Source organism: Mustela erminea, chromosome 10 (assembly GCF_009829155.1).
Source record: "Mustela erminea isolate mMusErm1 chromosome 10, mMusErm1.Pri, whole genome shotgun sequence".
In the NCBI taxonomy this organism is placed as follows: Eukaryota; Metazoa; Chordata; class Mammalia; order Carnivora; family Mustelidae; genus Mustela; species Mustela erminea.
Genome location: NC_045623.1, coordinates 8,678,395 through 8,696,677, shown reverse-complemented (window position 1 = coordinate 8,696,677; position 18,283 = coordinate 8,678,395). Strand labels below are relative to the sequence as shown.

Sequence of the window (18,283 nt, the reverse complement as noted above, 5' to 3'; positions counted from 1 at the left end):
CACCCTCAGCCGCGGCCGAGTCCTCAGAGTCTCCCGCCGCGCCCCCAGCCCGCTCCGCCCCGCCTTCCCTCCCGGCCCCGGTGCTAGTCCCGCTTCTCACAGCACTCCGGCGGTCCCATCCGGGCGGCAGCGGGGCGGGTTTAAGCTCCACGTAGAAAGCGTCCAAGCGGCATCTCCGGACACCCCTGGTCAGGAGCTCCGCGGTCAGGCGAGTCAACGTCCCAGGAGGCTGGAGTGACCAGCTGCAAGAGCTTTGAGTGGCGAAACAACGACTTCCGCTACCGGCCGGCCCTCACCAACCAGAGACCTCCTACGTCATTTCCTCCGCGAAGGCAAAAGGAATGCCGGGCGGAAGTGGGTACGGAAGCGGACCCGGATGGGGTAGGTCCCGTAGGCGGGTCCAGGTGGCTCGTAGCCTCGTGGAGGCCAAGGTAAGTATTTTAAGGGCATGGCGTTCGGTCGCGTTTGCTCGTCGCTCACAGTTGCGTGGTCCTCCGTGGCTCCAGCATCAGGTGAGGCGGGGGCACTTGGTGGCTGTTACTAGGGAGGCGACTGGGAGCCTACCGTCCCCGGCGGCCTCCCGCTAACTCCCGGGGCTGGTGCGTGGACCAGATCTCCCTAGGATGCCCGGACAGCACGATCCGTGCGCGGAGCAGCCCCTCAGCCGGTCCTGACTGAACACTTGGGTTAGGGACGTCTGACAGGTCTGTTACTACACCCTAGCCCCTCGGTGCATCGTAGAAACATATTTTCAGGCTCCGTAGGTGGGAAGCTGGGATGGTAGGTAGGTCGCGGAAGGAGGTTAGGTCGTGACCTCGCTCCAAAAGGCGGTAAGATATGTGCGTGTGACTAGTTCCAAGTTGTATGGAACATAAGTTTAAACATTGAGGAAACATTGAAGAAAACTTTAAACATTAAACGAAAAGGCGACGAGAATGGTCTGGCCTCGGAAGAAGTAGACCGCAGGTTAACACCGATTTGGTAAAATAGGATGGCATGATAGTGCATGTTATTCTAGGTGAGAGGAACAGTATAAAGGAAGCAGGAACAGTATAAAGGTGTCAGGACAGGGAAGGAAACCAACTAACCTGACAAGAACCCCGTGATAAAGAGCTGGAACAGAAAGTGGAAAGAGAAAAGAATCCTACTTCAGAAAATCAATGAATTAGGTGGAAGCTTCTGACAAAAAAGAGGACAGAGGCAGAGAGAAGCAGTTTGGCTTAGAGGTTAAAAGAACAAATTTTGGAATTTGAGGATTGGAACCTGGCTCTGGCACTTAGAACTGGGTAAATGACTTTGGGCTTGTTATTTCACATCTCTTTGCTTAGTTTCCTTGTCTGTAAAATGGAGGTAAAAGTAATACCCACTTTGTAAGGTTATTGTGAAAAATTTTTATCCTTATATTTACAATATTATACATGATTTTTTAAAAAATATTTTAGAGAGAGTGTGAGCAAGGGTGGGGCAGAGGGAGAGAATGTCAATCAGACTTCCCACTGAGCTTTGGGCTCAATCTGATAACCCTGAGATCATCACCCCAGTGGAAACAAGAGTCTGGGGCTCAATGGATTGAGCCACCCAGGTGCCCCTAGATGCTTCTTTAAGTGTTTTGCATATGTTAACCCTTTTGATTAACTCAATTACTATTTGTAATTAAATGACTACGCTATGTTTACTCAGGTGTATACATTTAATATATCAATATAGTAAATACTCTTTAAGGCTTGGCTGCTATAATCTTTTTATTAATGAGCCAAAGTTTGCTCATACAAGGTTACATACAAGGTTTATGAGCCTGAATGACAAGGGAGATTGTGTGTCTTAGAATAAGGAAAAGGTGAAGGGGTGAGGAAGCAAGGTAGGTTTGGTTTTACCCATGTTCAGTGTGATGCTGCAAGGTATTTGGATGGATATCTCATGAAAGTTTTTGGAATTCTATCACTTGTATTCACGTACATGGACAGGACTGGAAATAGAGGTGTAGGTATCCCTATGCTTACGTATGCTTTGTGAAGTCTCCAAGGAAAATACTGTGGAAAGAACTGATAGTTGGCCAAAGACTGCCAAGAGGAAGAACTACAGTTGAGGGGCTGGAGGAATAAGGAATTGGGGAAAAGTTGATCAAATGGCTTAGGCTAACAGCATTATCACCATGTTAATATTCTTACCTTGATTTTTATCTGGCTTTTTTTGGTTCATAGGTGAGGAAAAGTCAGTGGTTACTAAAAGAAAATAATAAAGAGAGTTGGCATTAAATATTTTTTGTTAAGGTAGGCTAAAACCAAGTGTAATCAGAAATGGACCCTGTCGAGTTAAACCACATGTAAAAACCAACAACAAAAATCAGCTTCCCAAAAAAGGGTGTAACCGCTGTCTAGTATTATTTTTTGTTTGTTTTAAGTTGCATGGGTGTTTGGGGTACTTTTCACTCTTCCATGTCAAGACCAGACAGGCTTGACTTAGTATCTCTTTAATTTTTTGTCTCTTTTATCCATAAACAGTGTTTTCAGTGAATTTGATTTAGGGTGTGAACTAAGTAAGTAAGGCATCTTTCAAAAATTATATGCCAAGTTGCTGTATCTTTTTCTGTGCCAAGGGTAGGTAGCTGACCTGATTGGGAATCAAAGAAGGACCTACATGTACTAGAACAGTAGTTCAGGTGAGAAACCACACAACCACAGCATCACTTAGGAACTTCTTAGAAAAAAAAAAAAATCTTGGGACCCACCTCAGACCTACTGAATCAGAAGCACTAGGGAGGTTTGGTGGATGTGATTCCCAGCAGTCTGTTTTCATAAGCTCACAGGTGATTCGGATACATACTAGAGTTTGAGACTCACTGTGCTGGATGTGTGCCACGAGGTTAGGGATTTTATTTTATTCAACACTCTAGTGTCTAAAACAGCACTTTATCTAGGTAGTAGGATTACAGTAATTCATTGTAGACGTTTTCCAACTCAATCTTGTCAATCTCGGTGTAAAAACTTTGACGGTGGTTGAATGAACAGAAGTAAATTGTTTAGCTCCATTAAGGCCACGTGTTAGTTATTTGCGAGGTGGGCATAACAAGGTGACCAATTTGAAGCTAGAGGAATGAGGGTTTAAATGCTGAGTCAGCAGCAAATACAAAATGATGTCTAGGTATCTATGTCAGTGCTTTATTCAGAGTAAATAAAGCTTAAGAAGGCACAAGTTACATGCTTTAATCACATGATAAATGGTGGTGTTTGCCAGCCCAGCAAAACCGAGGTACCCAATAAACTGACTCTTATATGTGTGTGCACAGCTGTCTCGCTTGCGGTATCAGGCGTTATAACATGGGGCTCACGAAGCAGTACCTACGCTATGTTGCCAGTGCAGTCTTTGGCCTTATTGGCAGCCAAAAAGGTAATATTGTCTTTGTGACACTTCGTGGTGAAAAAGGACGCTATGTGGCAGTACCAGCCTGCGAACATGTTTTCATCTGGGACTTAAGGAAAGGAGAGAAGGTAAGCCAGAGATCAACTAGGTTGATAACTGATTTATAGGTATTTGAGGATGGAAAGGTCGAAGTGGGAGAGTTCTGATGTATCATGCACAGATTGATTGGTTGATTGATTTTTTTAATGTATGTGCTTCTAAAAGAGAAATCTTTCTTCTTTGGGCTACTTCTAGGTAGCCAAGTATCAGGTTCTGTTGTTTTTTTTCTGCACTAGATTCTGAAAAATTCTGAAATCTAAATTTTGAAAGCCATGACCAAATAGGAGCTTAAGTCTTAGGTATCCATTTGTAGTATCTACAGGTAATTTTTGTAATCACAATTCCAGACATGTTTGGTGTTCTCTACCAGTTCTTTATTTTTCAAGTTCTTTTACCTGCCCTCACTGCTAGTTATAAAATTTTCGTCATTTAAAAGGAATAATACTCAGCTGTGGTGAGTATAAAAAAAGGTGGAGCCTTTTTTTAATGAACGGAGGAGGCCCAAGTTTGTTAAACTAGGCTTTGACACTTTGTGTTGCTAAGTTCCCTAAGCTTGCCATTTCCACCACACCAAATTATAGGCATTTTAGTCTTGCCCAGTCACTGTGTGACTCCCAAGAGATTAATACTTTGATACTTGTTGCCAGCCAGTTTCTTGGGGTAAACCATGTAGCACCCTAGTGCCATACATGTTGGTTTCTTTCAAGATGGGGCTCAGTTAAAGCATAGATGTGCTTATAACCCTTGATGGAATATCATTTGGTATTAACTTAGGATAAGGACTTAGTAATTTATCACTTGGGAAATTTTTGTATATACCACACTGATGTAGATAGAGCTTTGGAGAAAATTGTACCCTTTCTTGAATGTTGCATTGCCCTGTACAAATAATTCCTACATGAAAGAACTTGAGATGAATTGCAGAATTTCATTATTATTTAAAGAATGATTTGGAATTATTAATGCTCTTATTTTTACTGTCCCTGATTATTCCCACATTTTTCCTTTAATCATGCACTTAACTCCACCTGTGCGTTGTTTATGATTCTTGTGATTTCAGATCCTTATCCTTCAGGGACTTAAACAAGAAGTCACTTGCTTGTGTCCCTCCCCAGATGGGCTGCACTTAGCTGTTGGTTATGAGGATGGGTCTATCCGAATCTTCAGTCTCCTGAGTGGGGAAGGAAATGTGACCTTCAATGGACACAAAGCAGCCATCACTTCCTTGAAGTACGATCAGCTAGGAGGCAGGCTGGCGTCTGGGTCCAAGGTGAGACCTTGAATCAGGTGCCCAGATTTTAATCTAGTGGAGGAGTATAAGACTTATGCTGAAGCAGGTTGTTCACAAAAACTGTTGGGTGAATCAGTGGGTCTTTGGTGTACAAAACCATATAGATGGTGGAAGTGAAGGGAGGAGGGGGAGTATGAATTAGGAGGTTCATTTTCTTGCTTGTCTATTAAGCCTGTTAAGTATAGGAACAAGATGAGGATGCCTCTGATAAGTATTATGTAACATCACTGTAGAAGTGCTACTCAAAATGGGAAAAAAACAGATGGGACAAGGAGGACAAAACAGTCGTTCTTTGCCATAAAAATTGGTAGCTTTCCTATGTCTCAGAGTCATCAGTTAGAAAATACAATGTAAAAGATCACATTTACAATAGTATCTTAAGTGACAGAAAAATACTGTGAAACTATACTTAAGAATGTAGCAGAAGACCTGAATAGAGATACAAATCAGGTACTTGAATGGGAAGACAAAGATTGTAGTGTCTTCTAGTTAATTTATAGAATTACAGCAACATAAGTAAGCATCCCAAAAAGGTTTTGTTGTTGTTGCTTTAAGAACATGACCAAATTATTTATAAGGGTATATGGAAAACAAGTAAATCAGAAACACCAGAAATTTGAGAAAGAGCAATAATAAAAGAGGGCTGCAGATTTTTTTCCCCCCAGAGGCAGATTTTTTTTAGGAGGTCTCAGGTGTTAAAATGCATTATGAAGTTATTTAAAATGTATTAAGCTAATCTGCTTTCAAAATAGGTCTTTATATCAAAAGGACTTGAAACCTATCAGCAAAGAAAGAAATTATAAAGGAAAAGGGTGATTTGAATATTTAGATTTAAAACATTTGTACATTTAAAAGAAATAGGAAGGTTGTTAAGAATAAATCTAAGAGTTCTCACAAGGAGGAATTTTATTTTTCCTTTTATCTTCTTTTCTTTTTATTCTATTTATATGAAAAGATGGATTTTAGCTAAACCTGTTGTGGTCATCATGATATATGTACTCCTTAGACTTAACATGGCGATATATGTCCGTTATTTCTGGGAAAAAAAGTGAAAGGACATTGAAAAAAGAAGTATTTAATATTTTCAATATAAAAAGGATTAATATCCTTTATCTCTTAATAGCTTACAGTCAAACAAAAAGTAAGGCCCAAAGGAAGAAGAAAGACAGGACTCAGCAGTTCAAGAGAGGTATAAGTGGCCAGTAATCCCCACAGAGCATGGACACAGTTTCTCGTTGGTATTCAGAAATGTAAATCCAATAACTACTGAGACAGCATTTGTAACTTCTGACATCGGCAGTGGTTTTTGAGAAACTAGTAATATCCAGAGCTGAGGAGAGGGCAAGACTGGCCTTGTCATTCATATCCCTGGTGGACCTGTAGACCTGTAGATTGATGCAATTTAAAGAGATCACCTTGTCGTGATGAATTGCAAACTTTAAAAATAGAAATACCTTTTAACCCAAGAATTTTCTTCTTTAGTATTTATTCTGACCCAAGGTATATACAAAGATTTATGTATAAGAATGTTCACTTCCACATATTTATAATGGAAAACTGAGAACTACTTAAATGGCTAAAGTAGAAAGATGTTTAAATGGATTATGGTATAGCCTTAGGATTATTTTGTGATCATTGAAAATGAGAACAGTCTGGAAGGACATGGAAAAATGGAAATGCTTTAAAATGGATAAAAAAGGGTTATAAAATGATATCAATAGCATGACCCCAGTTTTCTGAAAATACCTCAGTGTTGGATTGGAGCAGTATAGATGGTGGAGTTAAAGGCTGTTTATTCCCTCTAAACTTTTTTGTGTGCTTTCCAAATTTTCTACAAGGATCATCTCTGTAATAACAATGTTACATCATATTATTTGTTGAAGCCTGATGAGGTAAAGAAAATTCTGCTCTATTTCCTGATCCCTTTAGGACACAGATGCTATTGTGTGGGATGTGATCAATGAAAGCGGCCTCTACCGTCTTAAGGGGCACAAGGACGCCATCACACAAGCACTGTTTCTACGAGAAAAGAATCTGCTGGTTACTAGGTAAATAAACAGTTTTATTTCTAGTTCTTTTCTATGGAAATGCATCAGCAAAGGTTTCAAAGACAGAATTTGGGTCATTCCTTCCTCATTTGTCCGCATTACCCTCAGGCTCATGTGTTAGCCTCTGCCCTCTGCTTTCCTCTCTCCTTCCCTCTTCTCCCCAGTAGTATCAAAGAAGATATCCATAGAGTTACGTCTGGCATTTTTAATTCCCTTTTCTGATTTGTCATTTTTATCCTCTGGTATTAGCCTGTTTATGTTCCTTAAACTTTGACATGCCTTTTATAGAGTGAGCTATCCCATTTTCTGAATCCTTAGAAAGTCAGGAAAACAGAATGTGGAGCAGTGAGCAGAGGTGAATAACAAGTGTTCAATTTGCCTACCTTTTGAGAATAGACATACTCTGTATGTAGGCCTTCTGAACATCTATTAGGTTGAACCTTTTGGAATTTCCATTTGTGTAGGTCAAACATAATAGGTCAAGTACCAGCAGTTTCATAGGGTTCAAACTAATTATTCATCCTAAGGAATAGCCACCCAGGAAAGTTTGGGATCCTAAGGTTTGCCAGCAGTAACTAGAACCCTAGTAATGACTCCGAAGCAGTTGTGAAGGAGCACTGAATGCCATATGATTGGTTTGTTAGTTCTTCTGGGATGGAAGGCACATTGGTGTGTTGTCAGATAACACAGATTCTGTGAAAGAATGACTAAGTTTCTAAAAGAACATACACGTTTAGCTTAGGGAACAGTTGATCCTTGAACAACAAGGTTGAATCAGTCATGTCCGCTTGTATGCATTTATTTTTTTCAATAAATCCAGGACAGAACTGTAAATGTGTTTTCTATTATGATTTTCTTTTCTTTACTTTGTTGTGAGAATATTACATACAAAATATGTGTTAATGAACTGTTCATGTTACTGGTAAGGCTTCTGATTAATAGTAGGCTGTAAGTAGTTAAGTTTTGGGGGAATCAGAGGTATTTGGAGATTTTTTACTATACTGGGGGTGAGGGAGTTGGTGCCCCTGGCCCCCTCGTCGTGCAGAAGTCAGCTGTGTCAAAGAAAGGAAATGACACAATGAGATGGGATTGTATAGGAAAGACTTTATAAATCATGTTTTTGGTGTTTTGTTTTGTTTTGTTTTGTTTTCCAGTTTGGTCATGAAGGAGGATTATGTTAGATTTATATTAATGGGGAAGCAGGGGAGAGGCATTTGAGGCCAGAGTAGAGCTCACTGGCAGGGAGACTCAGAGCCAATGAATGAGAAGTTTTTAAAATGGTGCTAAGGGGCCTGATTTTGATTCTGTAGAGAACCTTGAGCTAGTGGAAGTTTAAAAAACTTAGATTATCTGATAGTTTACTAGATGTAATGAAGACACAGGGAATGGACAAAGAGACTGGAAAAGAAGCTATGAAAATAGTTCAGGCAGTAGAACTTAAATTCAGGTTCATGGACAGAAGTGAATTGGAAAGAGTCAAGACCTCACAGAGGAGGCATTTTCAGGATGTGGGGACCAGCTGGACATGGGAGATTGGAGCAGAAAAGAGGTGAGAGATTTGTGTCAGTCAGTGGGGGAATGTGGGTGCTCTGACAGTGCGCCACAGGTCAGTGTCTGTGTTCCTTGACATTCTGAACTCAAAGTTATTTCTGTACTTATGGGTGAAATATTGTATTTCCTACCTAATAATGGAAAATTAGGATTCTTTATTAAAAAAAAATACATATTTTCCTGAAGACACCACATGAGTCCTTGACCTCCCATTTACTGATTTTTCCTAATAAGATTTTTCCCGTTTCTTTTTTCCAGTGGAAAAGATACCATGGTGAAATGGTGGGACCTTGATACCCAGCACTGCTTTAAAACAATGGTTGGCCATCGAACCGAGGTACATGTAAGGTCACGGGCCCAGGGAAAGAATGGCAAGGCAAAAAGATGGTTTTTTTCCCTGGGCCTTTCATGGCCCTTTGTTTTTACTGCTCATAGTAATCATCATGTGTTGTCTTGAGAGATGGAGAGGTTTGGAGCAGATAATGCTACTCTGGTGTTTAGTAGAAATCGGCCTTGGATAAGTTTCTAATCCGTGAATATGAGTTTCATTGATTTTAAGTAACGTATCCACCTTTTTGATGATAGGTTTAATGCCAGTGTATATATAGTGCATGGCCCCATGATGTGTAAAATGCAAATCTTAGTCATTATAATAGTTGCCCGAACATAGACATTTTCAGTAGAGATCAGGGAATATTTTATGTCTTTGCATCCTCTTCCATGCTTTGCTCATAGCAGGCTTTCAAAACCATACCTGGAATTAACTGATGACCAAAGCAAATTAGATTCTTGGACTGTTGATTTGCAACAATACTTTTCATTGTTCTTAAATATTTGAGGCTTAAAAATTATCCCATAGACATCAGTGGGGTGTCTTCTGTTTGCAAGGTATGGCTGAAGCAAAGAAGTACCGGACTTAAAATCCTCATTTGAGTGGATTCTAGTTAGGAATTGTGCTGAACAGCTACTATCTAAATTTAAGGGTAGGAAATTACAGAGAAACTAATAGTTCACTTCATAATCAACAGTTCTACCACAGGCCATGTTTTCTTTCCAAAAGTGAGATATCTTCTCTCTCTTTTTTAAAGATTTTATTTATTTATTTGATAGAGTACACAAGTAGAGTGGCAGACAGAGAGAAGCGGGGAGCCCAGCATGGAGCTCGATCCCAGGACCCCAGGATCATAATCTGAGCTGAAGGCAGACAGTTAATAGACTGAGCCACCCAGGCGCTCCAAAGTTTCTCTTAGTGTATTTTGAAAGGGTTACCTTAATATTAGGCTTTGCAAATGTCAGATTTTACTACAGATAGTATACTTAGATTTTTGGATGTCACATCATATATCCTAGAGTCTCCTAAAAATCATATTATTTGAATCTTTTTATACTCTGTAGGTGTGGGGGTTGGTGCTGGTATCAGAAGACAAGCGACTCATTACTGGAACTTCCGACAGTGAGCTGAGGGCTTGGGACATAGCCTATCTTCAGGAGGTAATTGGTTTTTTTGTTTGTTTTGTTTTGTTTGTTTGGGGGTTTTTTTTTTTTTTTTTGATCATAGGCAATGCCGTGTTTTAGCAGTGTTACAGGCTCATTGAATTTTGAATCAGTTGTAACTACTGAGTACTTCCCAAAGCACTAGAAAGCATTTTAAAACTTCTAATCAGAACTTTTTCTTCATTATTAGTTTAGTTACCCTCCTTTATTTGAGCTCTAAGAAGGCTACTTTTAGGCTTACACCTTCTGGTGGTGCTAATGTTAATTTGTGGGGTTCTTAGCCCAGAGTTCTTGGACCTTTGGGTGTCCATGGATGGACTTCAGGATATCTGGGACTTCCCCTCAGACAAAAAATCTGTGTAACATTTGTGTCTGTGTATAAACATATGTTCTGAGAAGATGTGTAACTTTCTCAGATCCTCAAAGATTTTGTGTGGAAAAGTTTATGGACTGCAGGTTTAGCTGGAGTTAGGTGTGTAGTGTTGTGTTCCGTAGCTATTCTGGCGGGTTCTTTTGTAGTAGGCTAGGCTTTATCTTTTCTTTATGTCTGGATTGCCTTTGTAGTTCTCTGTGCCAGACTGGCATCTTTCTTTCAGAATATGGCAGTTCTTTCACAAAAGAAAGTTTTAAAGTTGATGAAGAATCAGTCATCATTTTTTCACCTCAGTTTAAATTACTAAACCATAGTCTAGGTTTACTAAACCTTAGTCTGTGTATTTCGGAAAGTTACTGGAGATAGCATAGTGAATACTGTTTTGTTTGCGTTCTCGTAGTCAGCTTTTAACATACTCTGGTTAAGTGTCCTACAGCTGAAGAGGTTTGGTCAAAGAGAGCACTTATTCGTGGCCATAAGAATGGATTTCTAAGTCATTAGGGTTAAGAGACATCTCCTGGAACACAGTGTTTCAGCTTCTATTTTACCATTTTTATAAAACAGGTGGCAGACTTAGAAGAACCAGAGCCCAAGAAAAGCAAAGGGACTTCCCCTGAAATACAGGACACACAGCCTGAGGATGGCACCCTGGAGACAGACGAAACTCCTGAGGATGTAATTCTTTGTTTTACTCTCATTTGTGTTGAGTCAATGGGAAAAGCGAGAATTGGAGATTTTTTATTTAAAAACTCACAATTATTGTCATTATAGGGAATATCTTTGTCACCTGCATCTCTTTAGAATCGTACTTTTTCATAGGTTTGGCAACTTGCATTTTACTTTGGTCTTCTCCCTTGCTTTTTCCATAGCGCATCCTTACATGCAGAAAAGCTGGTTCCATCATGCGGGAGGGAAGGGACAGAGTTGTGAACCTTGCGGTCGACAGGACAGGCAGGATTCTAGCTTGCCATGTGAGTACCAATTGTCAGAGAAAACAGGGATGAGGCTATTCCTTTCAGTGACTTGTGCTTGTTTTATATTCCGTGTAGGTAGAGATTAATTTTCCCCCAGTTGTCTTAACAATTCATTATGTGCTGCTGGGTAAACTTATAATCCCTAGCTTCTATTAGCATAATACAGTAATAGTTAATATTATTGTTTTTATTGTTAGCAAGCATTACATGCATGCTTTTCTGAGCAATTTAAAAGGATTAGCTGGCTTCTTATTTGGTCTTCAGAGCAAAGCTGTGAGTAGGAAGTGGTATTGCCACTTTATATATGAGATGGCCATCCCAGAGGGAGGCAGCTGTCCAAGGTAATACAACCCATAAGGGAAGAAAAAGGAACATTATTGTTTTGGTCTTTCTAAGAAAAAGCTACATTACAAATTGCCTTTCCTGGACTCACATCAACTTTTCCCTTTCTAGGGAACTGATTCTGTGCTAGAAGTGTTCTGCATCCTTTCCAAAGCAGAAGTTCAAAAGAAAATGGATAAGAAGATGAAGAAAGCTAGAAAGAAAGCAAAGTGTGTTTTTTTGTTTGTTTTTTTAATATTTACTATTAATAAAGTATCTTGGATGGGCCACTTGGTACTGATAGAAAAACTGTGGCTTCTTTAAAGACGTAATTACTCTGTTATCTGTTACTTTTAAAAGCTAGAGAAGATGTTTGCAGTGCTGGGAGTCCACGTTTTACATTTCCACAGCTTCATAATTAGCATGTTGCTGAGTCGTGAGCTCAGAACCACATAGAAAGGCTATACAGATTTTTTAAAAATAGCATCTGAGTGATTTCTGGTTCTCAAGCCAGCAGCTGTCTTCAGTGCCAGCAGCCCAGACAGAAGGAAGTTGGGTTGCATAATGCTAACCTTGGGGGCTATGAAGAGAAGGACTATAGAATAGACATTTGGGACAACATCAGCTTGGAACAGGTTACTATGGTAACCAAAGAAATCACTTCCTCGGTGGTTAAAATTTATCAGGGCTCAAGAAAAAGTCACCTTGGCAAACCTTGTATGACCTTTGGTTTATTTGACATAGTTGGACTCATAAGTGCAGGTTAATTATCTTCTAAAAAGTCCTGAAGTTAGAAAAGTTCACCAGGTACATTTCGTTGGAATAGTTTGAATTACAAAACTTATTTGCCCCAGGAACTTTTATGGGCTGTTCCCTTCAGAATCCACTTATCGAGAATACCAATTTAATGGAATAACATTTTATGTCACTGTAGTTCACAAACTACATATACACTTCATTATCTAATTCTCATGGTAGTCCTGTGTGGTTAGGGGGCTCTCCCAGGATCACACAGGTTATTGGTCACGGAGCCACAGTTTGGCTCACGTAATAGCAAAGCATCTTCTAGAAAAGTCATCTTTTTTTTTTATCCCCCTATAGATTAAATTCTTCCAAAGGGGAAGAGGAAGACATTGAAGTCAGTGTTGAAATGACTCTGCAAGATGAAATCCAACGGGTGACTAATATCAAAACTTCTGCCAAAATCAAGTGAGTAGAAGTATAATATCTGAAGTGCCTGAGCAATATTGTAGAAATAGTAAGCTGCAAAGTTGTATTGGCTTTTTCATACTAATTTTGGGCAGTCTGGAGAAATTACATATTTGGAGACAGTGATCGTGGCATGCCTGGATCTTATTCATCATCTTGTTGGTTTTATTATAACGGTTTCTATTTGTTTAGTTTTCTTTTGTGCTGCCAATTAAAAAGAAAAATGTATATGCCATGCTCTAAAACATTTAAGGTCACTTAGAAAAATTACATACATAAAAGCAAGGTACCCATCAGATCCAGTACCTGAGCCCAGGTGTTTTTGGCCTACCGTCCAACATGCAGAGCACTTTTTGTGAAACTCTTTATACTTGCTCAAACATCACATAGGTTGAGGACACTGTGAAGCTTTATTGGAAGCAGTTAACCTTGTGAGTGAAGATGGTGGCGAGAACATTTATGAATTACTTTCTCACGCAGATCCTTTGACTTCATTCATTCACCTCAAGGAGAGTTGAAGGCAGTCTTCCTGCTGCAGAACAACTTGGTGGAGTCGTATTCGCTGCAGCCATCTGCACCGGCTCCTCAGCCCGTCAGGACAAGCAGAATCACCATCGGGGGTCACCGCAGTGACGTGCGGACCCTTTCGTTCAGCTCTGACAACATTGCTGTCCTTTCAGCTGCTGCAGAGTCCGTGAAGATATGGAACAGGTTTGTGAAATGGTGCTCTCCCCGGCTTTATCCAGTCCTGTTGGCTCCCGTGTGAGTGAGGTTCCAGTACTCTTGAGGGTGTCTCTTGATTGTGGGCCTGTGGAGTGTAATTGCTTTTTTAAATTTGGTGCAAAAAAACTTTGTCACTGTAGTTGGCTAGAGGAAAACACACAAATAAGCCGCCTACTATTTAAATTCTAGTAGGCTCTTAGTGCTGTCCAGTATTTTTACTGTAATTTTTCATTCCTTTCCTAGGTGACTATTGTACACCTCTTCTCTCCTCAAGCCACAAACCACTCTAGCACCTTTAAGCTGGTGACCTTCCTTCCTAATTCACTGAAAAAAGGAATCATCTAGAAAATATTCATGTGCTCCCAGCATATCTGGCAGTTCACCTGCATCTGTACCCATGCAGCCCATCTTCCCTCCTGTTCCTGTGTTGGTGCTCCTAACCAACGCTAGCCACAACTCGCACCTGTGGTCCTGTCTCTGCTCGCCTGCTCGCTGTTGTCCTCCTGCATCTTTGACATTCCTGCTCTGTGGGATCATTTCGAGCAGCATACAAGTATGCTCTAATTCCGCCCCTCTGAAAAGAAGTTAATAGCCCTGTCTCCTCCTCAGTCTCTCCAGTCACAACCCGTCCTCTAATTTCTGTTCTCTGTTCTGTCTTCATCTGTCTCCCATCAGGCCTTTCCCCACCTTTTCACCACAGCAGCTCTTGTCACCTCATCAGTGATCTTCATATTTCTGAATCCGGTGACCCGTAAGCTTCATGTGGCACTCTTCTCCTTGAATTGATAACTTTCTCCTCTTTGAAGCACTTGGACTCTCATTACTTCCTCTTCCTCTGCTGGTCATTCCCTCTCTCTGTGCTGGGTCCTGCTAACCTTTCTGACCTCTGAGTGTTGGAATACTTCGGGCAGAGTCCTTGGACCACTTCTCTGTCTACTTACTTTATGAGCTTTCTCTGAGCTGACGACGCATGAATTTCTTCCTCTAGCCTTAAGCCTCTCCCTGAACACCAGACCCTTACATCCAAGTCTTCCATTTGCGTCACCATCTGGCTGTCTGATTGGGTAGCTCCATTTTTTTTATGGCCCAAACCATGCTTGTGATCTTATCTCTACCATGGTCTCCCTACCTGTTGCTCCTACAGACTTTCCCCATCTTCGAAAGTAATTACTTCCTTCCAGTTGTTCTCCCCCAGATGCTGTGGCCATTCTCTCCTCTCCTAGGTCCAGGTCACCAGCAGATCCTGCAGCTCCAGCTTTAGAACTGAGTGTCCAAGCATGTGTCGTCCCCTCTGCTGCCACCCCCAATCGTCCGCCATTGCCTCTCCCCAGAGTGGTGGTGATAGCTTCCTGGCGGGTCTCCCCGCTGCATGCCCCACTGGAGTCTCTTGTCCACACAGCCACCGGTGTGATCGTCATAATGGAAGTGGCACCACTCCTAGTAGCCCCACCTCATTCTGCCTAGAAGCCAAAGTGCTCACAGACCTCACCTTTTGCCCACTGGGCTTTTCTCTGCCCTTAAAACACAGCAAGAACGTGCCCCTGTCGTAGGGATTGAACTCCCGTTCTTTGTGCCTGGAACGGTCGCCCCCCCTCACCCTCCTCTCTTGCCCCCAGTGTTGTTTCTCCACAGCTCCTGCTGTCACCTGGTAGACCGGTGTGGTGCCTGCTTGTCTCATTGCTAAAGAATGTGAGGGCTTACAAGCTTCAGGGCTGTTTAACTGTTTAACTCACTGTTAAACCGTCAGCGCCTAGATTAACATCTGGCATTCAGCAAGTGATGAATGAAGTGGGCATTTGATGTACATCTGTTGAAGGGATGAATGTTTATTGTCCAATAAAATGAACTTGCAGAGTTATTTCATAATAGGCTAATTTGATTTGTAATCCTGTGGACTCATTTACTTCTTCGTGGTGGCACATTGGCCTGCAGATGCTTTTTTTTTGGGCGGGGGGGGAGAGTCCCAATTTTATATAATCTCTATTCCTTAGGATTAGGAGCCCTCCCTGCCCCCCCAAAAAGATGCCACTTAAATTTTTCTCTCTTGACTCTAACTGGGTATGAGCCGAGCTCTGTGTGGCTAGGTGTGTATTGAATGAGTGCGCTGACCTCTAGGATGGGGAAGCAGGTTTTCCTAACATGCGGTTCTTTATTACTTCGTCTTCCCAGGGCCACACTACAGTGTATCCGCACAATGACCTGTGAATACGCGCTGTGCTCGTTCTTCGTGCCTGGTGATAGGCAGGTGGTCATAGGAACAAAGGTAAACTCAGACTTTTTGGATTTTGGAGACTTTTCTACTCCATATTCTTAAAGTCGTTTGAAAATTCTGGTTCCTGTTTTTGCATATTGGAAATGAATGGGAGCTGGATAATAAGAAGTTGGTAGTTCGTTGCCATTTTTTGAGGGGTTTTCTTTTTAGTTTTGTTTTCTTTGTGTTTTTTAAAAAATCAAACCTTATATCAGACTGTGAGGAAGGAAATGACGATCATGACCTTGAGAGAACTGTCATTCATATTTTGTTGGCCTTTGCGGCATCTCTTCACAAGCACATGTGTAATTGCGATTTGAGAAGACTAATAAAATATACAGAGTACCTAGTGTCCAGCTTGGTAGGTAGAAGCATTCAGTAAATGACTAGTCCTCATTGCCACTTGCCAGTAAGATCAGGGGATAAACGTGCAGGCATAAGCAGACTTGGATTTGGATTCAGATTCTCCCCCTTTTAGAATGGGTAAATTGCTGCAAGTCCCAGAACTTGTTTTAGTGTGTTTCTTCATCTCTATAACAGGATGACAACATGTGCTTTTTGACAGTGGCTTTTGCACTAGGTGGGCCTAGGTTTGAATTCTAGATTTCCCACTCACTGGGTGTGAGAACTTTGGGCAAGGTACTTGCCCCTGTAGGCCTTGGTTTTCTCCTGTAAAATGAGTTAAACAACCCACTTCACCCTACAGAAAGCACTTACCACAGAAACTAGCTCACAGAGAATAATGAGTAAATAAGAGCTGGGAGCAGAAGGACTGATAATAGGAATAGCAGTGAGAATAAATGAAATAAGATCTTCGGGATACTTTGAAAAGTGCTTTGCAAGGATTTGTCATTATATGCAATTGTTTTATGAGAAAACCTGTGTGTCACAATGGGTATTTTTTGCCCAGCTAAAAGGTTAAAATAAACCAGAGAGATTTTAGAGTCACTGTCAGGGAATGAACATTAAATTCCAATTACAAGTTTCTCTCGTTTGTCATTCATTCTTTTGGCGAATGGCTCCTCTGTTGTTTATGTTAGAACATTTCGTGAATATCTTCGAAGTCTACCCATATGACTAAAGTGCAGTATGCAGATCCCTGCCCAGTCTCTATGCAAGGCAGTTAATGTACATGATATCATTTAATGCCCACAAACATGTTGAGAAGCTGGTGCTGTAAACCCCATTTTATAGATGAGAAAACAGGCTGTTGAAGGTGAATTCATCAACAGAGCCAGAAGAAGGCAGCCCTGGGAATCAGGTCTTCCTTACACTCTTGTCACCCCACGTGCAGAATACCATCATAGAGGAGGCTTTGCCGTTGTGTATGCCTTGCTGGCACTATGATCACATTATTTAGTTAAAAAAAATTTTTTGTTTGTTTTTTTTTTTTGGTTCTTTGTTCTTGATTAGCCAAGTTCTAAGCAGGAAATGTGGCTCATTGTTTTCTAAACTTTTGCATTTTTGTGTTTTTTGTTTTGTTTTTTGCTCTCCCTAGCATCATAGGTAGTTACTTATTTCTCATTGTCAGCATATTCTAGAGAAGGAAACTAAAACTAGATGGTTGGTTAAGTCAGTTACAGTTAAAGTTTATTAAACTTGAAAGGTTTTTAGGTGTATTTGCTGTTGTGTGTCTCCTGATTTGCCTCTGGCCATGCTATTTCCCTTGTGAAGTTTGAGAACCAGCAAATGTGACAAGAGGCCAGGACTGCCAGGTTGCACGTTTCTGTCATTGTGCTGCCGAGTAGCCCTGCCAGAATTAACCCAGCACATCCACGGCATCTGTTCGGACAGGAGGCACAGAGAGGGGCATGTGGGATCCATTTGCTAAGCCATCAGCCACATGGTCACTGGTCAGCTCTGAAATCTTTTGTAAGCTGTGTAGGCAGGACTCTTGGAGGTTGTGGGTGTGCTCTTGAAGCTGTGTTCATTTTGTGTCTTCCTCAGACAGGAAAGCTGCAGCTTTATGACTTGGCCTCAGGAAATCTGCTGGAGACAATAGACGCACATGATGGAGCTTTATGGTCCTTGTCTCTCTCTCCAGATCAGGTAACGAAACCAGATGTTAGGATCTGGACTGGAGTACTTTCCCGTTTCTTAAATCAGATTTTACTACTGCCTAACAAATATTTCTTTGGGGTTTCTTAAAGAAGAAGGCCTGCTTCTTATCTGATCTTTAAATTTCCTATATTGATGGCATATCACATGCCTGATAATACGAATAGCTGTCATTATCAAATGCATTCTCGTTCAGCTGCTCTTGACCTCCAGCTGCATGGCATCCAATTGCTTACCCTCAAGAGTTTTCACCAATGGTTTGTGGTACTTCCTAAGAGGAAATAGTTCCTCGGGCAGCATAGTGTGGAGGATGGAGTAGACTTTCCTATTCCCCTTTTAGTCTATATGTCTATGATCATATAAATCTAGTATTGATAGCAAATACACCAGACCTTTCAAGTCTTCCTTCGGAGGAGTCACCTTAGAGAACTGTATACTTACTCAAGTCATGGTGCTGTTCCTCAAAACATTTTGAGGTATTTTTTGGACCATAATAAGAGATTGTGGCCTGTTCATTTGAATCTTCTCAAT

General features: G+C 41.0%; 2 protein-coding genes across 4 annotated transcripts in view; one reads left to right on the top strand and one right to left on the bottom strand.

Moving 5' to 3' along the window:
* GDAP2 (ganglioside induced differentiation associated protein 2) overlaps nt 1–215 on the bottom strand; it is a 68,670-nt gene extending 68,455 nt beyond the window's left edge. The window contains exon 1 of one of the 2 annotated variants that reach the window (XM_032360616.1): nt 101–215. The gene's annotated coding sequence lies outside the window, so the exon portion shown is untranslated. The remainder of the gene's footprint in view (nt 1–100) is intronic. The other variant, XM_032360617.1, reaches the window with a different exon arrangement.
* A 111-nt stretch (nt 216–326) lies between these two features.
* Nucleotides 327–18,283, top strand: part of WDR3 (WD repeat domain 3) — a 29,172-nt gene continuing 11,215 nt past the window's right edge. Inside the window, exons 1-13 of one of the 2 annotated variants that reach the window (XM_032360613.1) lie at nt 327–431; nt 3,287–3,488; nt 4,520–4,729; nt 6,680–6,798; nt 8,608–8,686; nt 9,745–9,840; nt 10,781–10,891; nt 11,086–11,187; nt 11,644–11,741; nt 12,613–12,720; nt 13,201–13,431; nt 15,613–15,706; nt 17,642–17,743. In XM_032360613.1, the coding sequence (XP_032216504.1) occupies nt 3,318–3,488; nt 4,520–4,729; nt 6,680–6,798; nt 8,608–8,686; nt 9,745–9,840; nt 10,781–10,891; nt 11,086–11,187; nt 11,644–11,741; nt 12,613–12,720; nt 13,201–13,431; nt 15,613–15,706; nt 17,642–17,743 (1,521 nt within the window). In that variant the 5' untranslated portion in view covers nt 327–431; nt 3,287–3,317. Of the gene's footprint in view, nt 513–3,286; nt 3,489–4,519; nt 4,730–6,679; nt 6,799–8,607; nt 8,687–9,744; nt 9,841–10,780; nt 10,892–11,085; nt 11,188–11,643; nt 11,742–12,612; nt 12,721–13,200; nt 13,432–15,612; nt 15,707–17,641; nt 17,744–18,283 lie in introns of both variants that reach the window. The other variant, XM_032360614.1, reaches the window with a different exon arrangement.